Source organism: Apis laboriosa, unplaced genomic scaffold (genome assembly GCF_014066325.1).
Source record: "Apis laboriosa isolate Shangri-la unplaced genomic scaffold, ASM1406632v1 scaffold453_cov159, whole genome shotgun sequence".
In the NCBI taxonomy this organism is placed as follows: Eukaryota; Metazoa; Arthropoda; class Insecta; order Hymenoptera; family Apidae; genus Apis; species Apis laboriosa.
In genome coordinates this window covers 226,474-240,112 of record NW_025223334.1, presented here as the reverse complement: position 1 = coordinate 240,112, position 13,639 = coordinate 226,474, and the positions used below count along the sequence as shown (strand labels likewise).

The 13,639-nt window shown below is 34.4% G+C and overlaps 1 protein-coding gene across 1 annotated transcript in view; it reads left to right on the top strand.

Moving 5' to 3' along the window:
• The first annotated feature begins 6,977 nt into the window (after window positions 1–6,977).
• The window catches only part of LOC122716337, a 45,489-nt gene continuing 38,827 nt past the window's right edge, over window positions 6,978–13,639 (top strand). The window contains exons 1-2 of the mRNA XM_043939324.1: window positions 6,978–7,530; window positions 8,455–8,788. Of these exons, the coding sequence (XP_043795259.1) occupies window positions 6,978–7,530; window positions 8,455–8,788 (887 nt within the window). The remainder of the gene's footprint in view (window positions 7,531–8,454; window positions 8,789–13,639) is intronic.

Here is a 13,639-nt window from a genome sequence, read left to right as displayed (position 1 = left end):
GCGGAATTCTAAAGATGGCACTGATTTCAATTGTTTTGTATTTCTGTTTTTTGGCTTATATATATTTTGGCTTATATATATATATATATATATCAATTCATTTTTTTTCTTTGTTTAATTGAAACATTACGCTTTATATTAAATCTCAATAAAAGATAGAAATGATTCATAACGTATTTTTAAAAAAAATTAAATCATTCTTTCATTGTTTTTTATTCAATCTAATTTTCTGTATTAAATTTTTTCTTTAAAAGAAGAAACTTTTTAATTTCTAAAATTACATTTCTTCTTCTTCTTAAAAATATATTTCAATTACCTTTAAATTGCTTATAAAATTATTATATAAAAATTCTTTCTACGAAATCAAAATTTTATCAAAATTTATATAATAACATTTTATTTAAATTACACCCTCAATCATAATATCGTAAATAAAAAAAAAAAGAATATTCAAAAAATATCAAAGCGAGTTATCATATGACAGTCATGCTAAAAGGTATCTAAAGCTGTGAAAAATTTAAAATGAAAGTAGTCAGTTTCCTTTGTATATTCCTATCGCATAATTCTTCACCCCGAGGAAAAATCTTTCGTCAAGATCGAAACGCAATCGCGAAGATAAGATGGATAATAATGTTCGCCAACGACCCAGACGACGAGAATTTTTGTCGCGGTTGAATCAAAACCGTGAAGAAGGTGGCGCGATACAGGGCTCCCAATCTAGATCCAGTGGAAGTCGTGTTAATAAACTCCCTGGTGGCCGTCTTCTTATCGCGTGTTCACATCATGGCTTAAATGGCGAATTAAGGTCGCATAACCGTTGATCTAGGACAATCGCCAATGACTCGTTTGATTCTGTTGCATCATTTTCTACTGCTCGTTAAATTTGGATAAGAATCTCGTGGGGCTTTCTAGTGGTACACGTGCCATTCCCGAAGTCAAGAATCTTCAAAAAGTTCTTTCTTCGTTCAAGAAATTGTTGTGTCGCGGATTCAAGAGTTGTACAAGTTGGAGTAATATTTTATCGTTATATAATTAGATATTATATAAATTATGAATCTCAGAATCCACATATTTATTCATAAATTTCATTAATTTAATTTTTCATTGATAACTTTACATTCGCGTTTATTAAATAAATTAAAGGATTCATAATAAAACAGATATAATATATGGAATTTGTATAACAATGTACAATTATTCAAAAAAATTTAAATTTCTCGAAAAAAATTGAAGATCTTAAGAAGACGAATATTGATAAAAATCGTTTTTTATAAGAACCATTAATTAAATTACTGACTAGATAATAATAAAATTTGAGAAGAGAATTATGATTTAATTATAGTATTTTTCTTGAAAAATATTGTCAACGAAAAGCAAAGTTCAAAAATATATATATATATCCAGAGTTTGATAAAGTATTTCAAAGCCGATGAAACGTTGATTTAACTAAAGAAACTTCTGTCCATCGATTAAACGATATTTTAAGAGGATGGACTGCTTAAATCATGATAAGACGGTATCTATTGTGTCGATTTTCTCGAATGCAGCTCGAGTTGTATTTATACAAGAGGACCCGAGGCCACTATTGAAAAAGTCCTGGAGATTAATATTTCTGAAATACCAACTATGAATCGTCATTGCATCCCTCGTGCACGAGAACGAGGAATCTTTCAACAATTTTTATTTTGTATAGTAATTTGTTGAAATTTATTCGCACAAGAGAAAATGAAAGACGTATTGAAAGATTTGAATGCATTGTATACTATTCTGTTTCGTCTAATATGTATCCTCAACGAGTATTGTATCGTTAAGTAAGATTGAAAATGATTCTTTGGCATTTAATTTTCGATTTATCTCAAATATTCAATACAGTTTTATTACTATTTACTATAGAGATTGATGAAAGAAATTGGAAACTTGTTAATAACTTGGATGTTTTTGAAGAAGACCAACAATTTATTGTACAATATATATTTTAAAATATTTAAAACATTTTAAAACTCATAATTACTATTAAAAAAAAAATGCATAAAAAATATAATCTTATTGATTTTCATGAAAAAAACATTCCATTTTTTCTTATTCACTGAATTGAAAAGTTCAATAAAACAAAACTTGTTTAGTCAAAAAAAAAAAAAAAATGAATTATTTAAGTCCAAAACAATTCAAATTTTTGCTTGGTTCTTCAACGATCATTCATCCTTTCTGTAATCTTACTCATGATAACACTTCTCTCAAAAGAAATATCTACTCTAAGAATGAAACGACAATTAAGAAATTTACCATAGTTTCAAGGAAATCGCGATCATTATCGCGAGAATAATCTTCTTACAATTCATATGCGTTCGTGAAAAGCTCAGGACGCGCATAATTAATGTTTTAGTAAAGCGAGCAACGTCACGCTCCTTTTTGCGCCAACTTAACGACCACGGGATTTACGAGCAAACTGTTGCTTTTGTTGCGCCCTGGCTTACGTTTTTGCGCCCAAAACGTGGTTCACGGATCCGAATCGTTTGATACGCGGCAAAAAAGATGAAGTACAAGTTTGGAAGGTTGGCGACGGGATTGATTTATGCGCCGAATAAACGATATCAGTGAAATGTTCTTTTCTTTTTACGATGAATGTGATGTTTTAAAGAATTGGAAAGTGAGATGTGTCTGAACGACGAGAAAAAAAATTTTCTATGAAGATGTTTTATTGAATGAGAGAATTTTTTAAAGAAAGGATGATAAAGATTTAGTGTGATGGATTGAGGTTCTTCTTGAAGGATTTCTTTTCAATATTAATATTTTTTTTTAAATAAATTTGTAAAGAGAAGGATTAATTGATAAGTAATTAGAGAAGGATTTTCAAAAAAGATAAAAGTTCGATTCAGTATGATAAATTAATTTCTTTAAGTGAAAAGAATATAATTATTGTTCATTTTCAATAGATATATTTTTCTGAAAATTAATGATATACATATGTGTACTATTTTTCTAAATTTTACATATGTTTTTCAATATTAATCAAATTTTTACTGAACAAACAAGAAAATATTTTTTAAAAGGTCAAAGTTTAGACCTTTAAAATCATGAAGTAGTAGGAAATGAAAAAGGTAGCCGCAAAAGTACACAGCTTTCGAAAAAGTAATTCAATTTAGGAGATTGACTTTAAACGAAGAAAATTTTTTAATGAGAAATGGATCTTCAAGAAGTAAATGTCAGTTTAATTTTCGAATTGGAAGAAACTTATTTTTTTTCTGAATAAATTTTCTTTAAAATGTTATTTGTAAATATATGATGAAAAAAATTTTAATTTTTAACAAAAAAAAAGAATAAAAGAAAAATAATATTTCATTTCTTGGAATTTTTACTATTAATTATTGAATCGAGGAATGCAAAAACCAAATTTAAATATTTTAATCCGACTTTCAAGTTCTTTCTATTCAAACACAAACGACTAGAATTTTATTCTCGTTTCTTTGCTAAACCAATTTATACAAGTTCTGCCTTGTGTTCGTTCCATTTACGACAATCAAAAAACTATCTCCGATAAAACAATCACCATTTTCAATCTATTTTAAATTTTAATCAATCTCCGAACTAAAGAATCCCAGAAACATATTCTATCAGAAAATTATTAAAACTATGAAATAAATATTGTCTATTCAACTTCAGTATAATATCAAATCGAGCTGTAATTGAGATGTAAATAAAAATCAAAAGATTTAAAAATATTTATAATTAAAATTGATTGCTGGTATATATAACGAAGATATAATGGAAATTTACAATCGACTGTGAACTACTGCGTATAAAACAAAAATGTGAAAAATGCGAGGAAAGGCTAAGAACTTTTAAAACCAAGATGTGAAAAGAAAGAGTTAGGATTCTTTTATGAACATGTCGGAATATATTCTAAGAATATCTATGTATTTTGTTAAGAAGATTAAAAATTTACATTCACAGAAATTGGTAAAAAATCAAAGAACTTGTACAACACTTCTATAAGACTTCTATAAATTGTTGATGTATTCGTAAAATATTTTTGGATGATCGATTCTACAAACAAATTGATATATTGATACATAAAATTGATAATCGAAAAACTTATTCAAGCACAACAATAAATAAAGTGAGACTTTATATCCATCATATCTCACCATCTCACTCTATCTTCATTTTCTTTCGTCCAACGCAAACTTCATAATATTATTCACAACAAATAAGTGTCAATCGACATTTTGAGGTCTCTAAAATCAATCATCCGAAGATGTCTCCCAAATATATTAATAATCTTCTATACATTAAAAACCATCTGATCCCCATCGTATCGAAACCAATCAACCGACTAAATCTCGCGCATAAGAAATTCGATCAAAACAATCTTCCATCCAATTCATCGATCCTTCTCGATTCCATCAAAAGCGAAAAGAAGTCTAGGAGGAAAGGAGCGGATGAAAAAATTGGTTTAATTATGGGTCGCAATTAAAGGACGATAACGGAGTAGGAGAAGGAGAAGGAGAGAATTGCGAGCACGGCGCGAAGACGAACAAAAAGGGAGCAAGGCAGGAGCGTAAACAAGGGGAATGCAACGTGGGGGTGGTGGCCGCGGGGGTGAGATAGAATACGCGCTCATGCGCGCCTGGAACCCCGCCCTGTCGCTTCGGACGAAAGCTTGTCCCGTCGAGGACTCTCGTTCGAGTTTCGACGAGTAGTCACGCTTTAACTCGCGATCCGCGAGGCGGATGCTACCCCGGAACGCGAGTCGCAGGTGCAGGTGTGACCGATGTAACACGAGCATTAAAATCCACTCCGATCCTAGCTCCTGCACCCTGTGCCGGATATCCGTCGCGTGACCCTGCCGAAGACGTGGTTTCGAAACCGGTGACGAGGGAGCCAGGAGGCAGGTGCAGGTGTCAGGGTGTCGTCGAACGTTAGGTGTCTTTGTGTTTCATTTTGCTTTTCCCTGGAATTCGCCTTGCCACGTTTCGATACGCGATTCATCCGATTGGTTAGATAGTCGGCCCCTTTGGACACTTGTGGATCGAAGCTCGCGTAGGAGTAACACGGTGACAGGTGTATTTTGACCACGGTGGTAGGTGGAAGGTGTCGAGGATTTCTCGATCAGAAGAGATATCGCTGCTTTGGATACGCGGCTTCGATCGTTCGGATTGACTTAGGTAAACAACGGTGTGGCACCGATCAACTCGGAGATTTCTAGGTCAACAAGCAGCGGCCAGAGGCAACCAGTTGCGGGTGTTATCGTTCTTGTAACCCAAGCCAGCGGGAGACTGTGCTCTTTGTCGCGTGAAAGAAAAGAGAGGAGTTCGTCCATCATTGGCGATAATCTAATAGAAGCTAATAAGAGTTCTCGGATATCCTGGAGGATTTATACGAGAAGAGTCGAGAGGAAATAACTAGAAAAAGATCTGTCGTTCGTTAGAAAGAAAGATCATCGGATTTCTTTGATTACGGTTACGGTTATCGACGCGAAGGAACAGGAGCAAGAAAATTTCGATCAATTCTGGACAACCGACTCGACGTTCTGAGCGGGTCTCCTGTTGATTATACGCGCTAATGGATAGTAATCGATCTATCATCGACTTTCGTTAGTTGGATAGATGTTGCCGAGATTGTTATGTCTCTTCTCTCGATTGCTGAATAAGACAAAGGGACGAACGAAGGTGGAAAACGGAACAAAGAAAGAAACGTATTATCAGAGAGGGAACTGAAATTAATTGGATTACAGAAATGATTAGTTAACCGAATTACATCGTGTTTCTATATATTCTTATCGATATTTGTTAATCGAAGAGAACGATGAATTAATATTAAGGCCTAACTAAGCATTTAAGTTTGATAACGATTCTCTCGAGTGTCGTCGATTACGAGATTAGAGATTCGGTGATAATTCGTTGAGAAGAAAGTGGTTCGTAGATGTCCTTAGCGCAAAGATAACGGCCTTGAAACTTTTCCACGCGGATCGGAAGACCAAGCCGAGCGAGCTAGGCAAGATGCTCTATGCCCGACAGCGTGACTACAGCTAAAAGGTCGTGATCGATCGACTTACTTCGATGGCCTAAAAGAACTTTAAACGTGCAAGGTCATTATGCATAGCGATAAAACGGGAACGTTATAAGGCACAGACAAATTGGTCGGTTCGTTTGACTGCTAAAACCGGCACTGACCGTGTCACTTGAAATAACGAACAGCAAACAAACTTTCAAATCCATTCCACGATCTCTGAAAGAGAATTCATTAAAGACAGGACACTGCACTGTAACAGATCAGATGATGCGATAGCAAAATATCCGACCATTTGCACAATGTCGTGTCAAGGATATTCGAATGATCAGGAACCTATTGGCATTAGCGAAATGTGCCGCGTTGATAGCGAGATCTCCCTCGAGTTTTCACAGAATTTCCATGAGACTTCAAAGGCACCGTCGTGTTTGGCGGAGCAACGATAACGGAGGACCGTTTTGCCGAGGTCCAGAGGTCTATTTCGTTTCGAGAGCCTAAAGCAACAACCAATCGGACTGATACGATCAACGAAAAACCGTAGAAACGTATCATTCACTTCCACATGGTCCTAAGCAGTGTGCATTCTAAAACCGCATCCGCTCAACGAAAAGTGGAGGTCCTCCTCCTATTAAAAAGGAGCCTTTTTAATACGTTCAGCTCACCGAAAAAACACCGCAAAACTCCGTGTTCATCGAATGACGCAGCTCGCTAAATGAGATTACCGAAGCAAACTGTGCTCCGATCGAACGGTCCAAAGATCTGCTACTTGCTCTCCATGCGAGAGGTGGCTCGAATTGCGGCCTCGCGATCGAGCCTACCCCTGACCCCTCTGTAGCCAAGAGACAAAAGCTGCCGTGGCCGACGCTCGATGAGTCCTAGTGAAGATAAGGATCCTCGAGAACCCTCGATCGTTTCCCTGGAACGGCTGAAGAAGCTCCGGTTGGCACCTATTTGAGAGCGGTCGGGTGATGCGCGGGAGCAGCTCTGAGCTCCTGCTGGAGGCGAGCTGCGTCCAGTGTCAGAGCGATCATCACGCCGACCAGCACACCAGCACCAGGCATCACCAGCAACATCAGGTGAACGAGAAACACGACTTCCAGGAGCAGGAGCTACGTCGTCGCAAGCTGTTGGAGCTCGGGTTCGGCGCTTCGCGGCGCCGACCGCCACGGCGTACCTGCCGTCAGCGGTTCAATTTTTACGCAACGTCGGCGTTGGCCTTCGTCGCGACATCCGGTGGCGCAGCCTTGCTATTCTTGGTGCCACTTTACGTCGACCCGGCGATCAGCACTCTGGCCGCCGATTTCTCGCCCGACCCGGTCATCTGCACCACCTCCAGACGGGAGGAGTTGGCCGGATTGTTCAATTGTACTTGGAGTTCTTGCCGCGAGGGTTGTACAAGCGACGTTTACAGATGTACGCATATATACGTCACCTACACGCCATGGAGCAACGCGAGCATGAAAAACGACACCGGGGGTAGAGGCAACTCGACCGGCATCGCGCACACCTCGACCACTTCCGGTAAGAAAGTTTTCAACCTGCGGAGGCGTCGAGCTTATTTCTGTCTTCCCGGTGAAAACTGGTATCCATCCGTCTAGATGTTTATTCCGCCCGTTGGTTTTGCGTAGGTGGTAGGAATGAAGAGAAATGAATCGAAACTGCAAGTGTAGAATAGTGTTTTGGGTGTATATGTATATGAGGAATATCGTCGTTTAGTTAATTGTGTGCGATTAGATATTTGTGGGTACTTTTTCTGTGATTTATTTTCCAATGAAATGAAATTAACGATTCATCAACGATGGAATCTTGATATTTTGAAATTTATTGCATAGTTTAACTTCGATAGAATTGAAGAAATGTAAGGCGAATGGTTTTTTTTATTAAGATATTACGATAATAGGAAAACTTTGAAGTTACCATACTGTTGCGATTTTTAAATTTTATTAAATTTTCCTCCCATATTCGAGCAAATATCTCGAAATGTTACTGCCTTCGTGTAAAAACTTTTCTTATATCTATCTTCTTAGTTTAAAAAGATAGGGATAAAATATATCGAAATCTACCAAGTTCAAAGGATAGTTAGTGTCATAGTGAATTTCTGAAAGATGACTCGTGTCGTATATACATGTTTTCAATATATATTTCACTTTCTTAATTATTCTTCTTTTCTCGAACTTTTCATCTGGGTTTACGTTCAACAAGAATCCTATTTTCATCACTATTGAATAGTTATTTTCCTCCATCAAAAATGTGCGTTGTAAGAATCCAATATATGAACCGATATATTCGTGATCGGTGTTTATCTTCAATTTTGCAGTTCTCGCCTCCTTAATCGTACGACGTTCAGAAGATCAATATTATATCGATATTGTTCCATCATCATCTCACAAGAAACTCATCATTCGTTGGAAACTCTTCTAAATAAAATAAATACTTTTTGTACAGTGCCGACTCCCGGCGATGTGGAGGCGGTGCTCCTGGTGAACATCAAAGGGTGCGGCTATCCGCCGATCGTCGACTGCGAGAACTTCACCCGCGAAATGGGCTACGAAGGCGCGAAATTCCCCTGCCATTACAGCCGTGTGAACGGCAGCATAGTGATGGCGAACTATAACCGCGAGGCGCAGGTCACCACCATCATACACTTCTTCGCGGCGCCTTTCGTAGTGACTCTCGCGACCAGCGTCGCTCTGTGTGTGATGCACTGTGACTGCAGGTGCAGCCCACCCCCACGCCATTCATCGCGAGGAATCAGAAGAGGCAGGGGCAACGATCTCAGGTAACGTGGCCTTTAATCATCGATGAATCATTGGTGTCCCCTGTTTCCGGATTAACTTCCGGATGGACGATTCATTGGAAAGTGGTAGGATCAGATTAATTAAATTCCTATCGATCTACGATTCTCGAGAGAATCGTCAAGCATTTTCTAAAGTACTTGTTATTTCAAATAATTTTTGTGGAAAATTTTATAACGTTTTATAAGGTTTTTGATACTTATTTATTCGAGTGTTCTCATTAAACTTTGACGTGGATAAATGCTAAGAGTTTTTCGCGATTTTTTAATGGTAGATTAGGTGATTCAATGAATTTATCTTCTATAGGGTAAAATGTTATTAAAAATATAAATTTATTGAATTGTATGGTATTTACAAGTGTTAAATTTCAATTTCGTATCGTTTGTATTGAGTCTTATAGTCGGGATGGGCAAAGAATTTTTTATACTAAATTATTTCTCATAAATGTTTCCACTTAAAATTGTTATTATAAAAAGATCATCTCTTTAAATTTCATTAAAATTCCTTTATGAATAGGGAAATCATAAATTCGTATACATATATAAAGTCTGGCCATCTGTACATTTTTGAACTGATCTTTATTAATAATGTAAAGAGGATTGCAAGTTATTTGATTACGATAAAAAACGGCGACTCGAGAAAGATTAGGAAACACTGAACTAGACTTAAGAGGATTTCGATGGGTGGGCACTAGAATGTCGTTGGTTGATCGGTGAACATTTTATTATTCATTGAGCCGCTATTTGAAAAAAATACGTTTCCGCTATTGAATTAACAATGATCAATGAAGACGGAATATTTTCTTTTTCTATGAATGTTTCGTGCTTCGAGAGGAAGATTTTCAGGTTTGATTTATCGTAAAATCGAATTTTTGAAATAGGAAAGAAATTGGATACGAATATAGATATGATTGTTTGAGGAGAAAATAGGGATTGTCGAGTATGTATATCGGTTTGGAACAGGTTCTGTTTTCAAGGAAACTTGGTTTGAGAATTGCGTTTGAGATATAAATTCAGATGGTTGTGCAATGTATGAAGTAGTTTATTAATGTAGGTACTTAAACAAATCTGATTGGGATAAATATAATTGTTCAAATATCATTAACTGACTTATTTCTATTTGTACTATATTATTTATGCATAAATAAAGGGAATGATTACATGCAAAACGAAATAAAAGTAATGAAGATGCAATTTTTTTAATTGTCACAGTTTATAAAATAGATCACCTGTTACAAAATGAGAAGTAGAAAATGCGATATATTTATTTTATTTATTTTTTACATAATATCGTTTGAGGGTCTAATTTATAACATTTCACAAAAACGTGACAGAAATACATTTGATTAAATCTTTCAATTGGTAAACATCAGATGAGAAACTATCAAATTGTCTCGCCCAGTTAAACTTGGGAGAGAAAAAAAAAGAATTATAAAAGGCATCGATTGGATTGCTGTTAGTTGATTGAGCATTCGATCTGAAGTTTCGTCGTTGTAGTGGTAGCCTTACCGTATCGAGAGATCGTGATCGTACTCACAATAAAGCAAAATACAGTAAAAGAAGTAATAGAAATGAGATTTTTCATTAAATGGAAATTGCTCGAGTAATTTTAAAATAATTGTCTTTTGGCCATAAACTGTCGATTATTTTTTAAAATTTAAATCTCGATCGAAGGAATAGTATTAAAATTAGTGGTATTTACATGGTTAAGTAAAATAATTAGGAAAAATTCGAAAAAACATGGATTTAAATTTCAGAAATACTTTGTTTTGTTTAAAAAAAAAATAGATGCACTCTCTGTTCGCGAGAATAGTTACATATTTAATAACAAAGATACGAGTCTGCCTTTCATTTTATCGCCATTCCACACGCGCGCACGCGTTATTATACGGGATTGTGAAAAAAAAAGAGCACTCAGGGCCCCGCTTTAAAACTCGAGCCTACTCCATTACAGGCCACTGCGTCACTGAGGCCACTTCTCGTATCTTTTCGACTCGTCTTTTTTGATAGATCCCAAAAATTATTCATCGTATGCAATCAACACATTTTTGTAAATAAGCGAGAAATAACATTTATTGCAATATCATATAATCAAAGATAAATGTGATTGCTAAATCTTGAAAGTTTAAATAGAAAAAATAAATTTCTTATTTTTTTGTATAATAGAAAGACTTGCAATCAATGATACAATTTATAGAATTAAAGATAGATGCAATTATTGATTTTAAAAATTTTAATTTTTGATTTTCACAACTTTTATATTCCAAAGTTTAACTATAGCATATATATCTACCATATATATATAATCATAGGAGGAACAATATCCATTACACAGAACAAATGAAATCGTAAAGTTCTAAGATTTTAAATTAAAAAAAAAAAACTTTGGCATAACTTTTGATTTAAATTCGAACAATACAAAGGCAGTGAGATAAATATACAAACACTCATAAAAGATCGTAAGAGTTACACTATTCTGGCTTGATGGCGTTGCGACTAGAAAGAGGTCGGTGGATTTCTGGCCGAAAGTCGAGACATGCCCATTTTAAAACGTCGGCGATCGTTTGTCGAGCATCCTCCAAGCTCATCACGGCCTGTGGCTTGTTATTTTTTTGTCGTGCCACGTTTGTCATCTTTATAACCGCTGTTGGCACTGTATCACTGGCTAGTATTAAGAGGAACAGGCTGTGGATATTCGCGAAGAAAGAATGGTCAGGACGAGCATCACTAACTTGAACTTATAAGATTTGTCAGGCTTGGATTAATCGACCAGACCGTCAGTATTCTTCTATCTCTTCCGTTTCTCGTGTCTGCTATATCCTTTGGCTTATGAACTCATCGCTGGATTACATTCCATGAATAAATTTTTCATTTTTTCAATAGATTGCTATTATTTATTCCTTTTTGTACGTGTATAGATAACTGTAGTAATTTTCTTAAAATGAAAGAATATGAGTTAATGAATAAATTCCTTCGTGTCTAATTGATGGATGAAAATTTTGTTATCTCATGAGTATAGTATTTTTTTGAGATGTCTGAAAAATAAATATGGAAAATTTGAAATATGGAAAAATATTTCAGACGAAAGATTTAAAGTTATTATTATATATTACGTTAACTTTTAATTTGCTATTATTCTTCAAGACATAATCAATTATCAACTTGTTCATCGTTTGAAATTTATTCACAAAATGAATCCAAGAGAATCCAAGAGTATTCATTCTAAAAGAACAATATTCTGCAGTTTTCCTAACTCTTATTTCATCCTTCCACTACCACTATTGCAATATATTTTTTACTTTTGTTTCACGAATCGTTAGTTGGATTCAAAGTTACAGCAGAAAGCTCGTCGTGAGTAGAAGTTTTATTGGTTGAAACCAGTGTTTCGTTCGACTATTTCACGATATTTTGCTGGTCCAAGTAATCAAGGTCTTGCGAGGCGATTTCAAACTACTCGTAGAACGTTTAGAAACACGAGAAACATCGTGGATAGAAAAGAGGCGTAAAACGTCCTCGAACTTTTAATTGGAATGGCGTTCCAAAAAGGTCGCGAATCGTTCCCTCGACACCTGAGAGGAGAAAGAACTCGGGAATTCGACCGACTGGATACTATATATTCGACATTGTCATCCACAAAAATGCGGCCATAGACAGGGAAGTTTAGAGTATGTCGGATTCCCTCGAACGTGCGAGAACAACGTGCCTTTGCATCGTTTTCGATAGTTTCGTTCGTGATGTTGGAATTTTTTTAAATTGATTTTTCGTTACTTGATTATATCAGTGTTAAAATATTTCTTTTTTAATGAAAAATTTGAGAATTTTGATTTCGATTTTTTTTTAGGAATTTTTTGGAATTGATTTGGAAGTAGTTGTGTCATTAAAATTTTTTTTTTTTTAGTGAAAATTAGGATATTAAATTTAAAGTTTTTTTAAGAATTTTTTTGAAATTCTTTGAAAATAATTTATTAAAAATTAAAAAGTTGTATCATTGTCTATTTTCTTTTTAATGAAAATTGAAAATAAAATTTTCTGATATCATAAAATGCAATGAAACGTACATTTCTCTATGATAATGTTAAAATGTGTCAAGATTGAAATATAATGAAAAATAAAATAGATGTGATTATCAATTGTTTTGATAATTAATCAAACAAATTTATTCATTTTCATGAGCTATGAAGCTTAATTGCATAAAAGTCGCAATAAAGATATAATAATTTTGATATAAAGAAAATACAAACAGATAGCAGACAGTTGAAAAGTTTGCAAGTTTGACTTTATAACTGGATCCATCTTCTTTGCTCTATTCTCTACTGTTCTTCTTTGTTTTTGATTAATATTATCCCAGCAATAAACAACTTGCTTTCAGATTGTTCCACTATGAAGAATATAATTGAGCATTCTGTGTACTGTAGTTTAAAATATGAAAATATTATTTTATAATATAATATAGTATAGTAGTTGCTGAAAATAAACTTTTGTAAGAATAATATATTGCTAATTTTATTATTGCAATATATTATATAATATTTTTGAATTGTACATTATATTTCATATCTTGACAATATTTACAGTTTTAAATATTTAATTTTCCAATTAGTTTTAGATTTCATTTTGTATTTAATTACTTTCTTCATTTTTCATTCTCTGATGTTACTTGAATTATCGGTTTATTATTATTTGAGAATATTAACTAAAATTTATATTCTCAATCAATATTTCATAATTTCAATAATTCTTCAATAAATCTCACTTTTTAGAATTATTTATCTAAATAATATTTCAAATTCATAATATCAAAACATAAGATTTATTTTTATCTATTCCTAATTATCT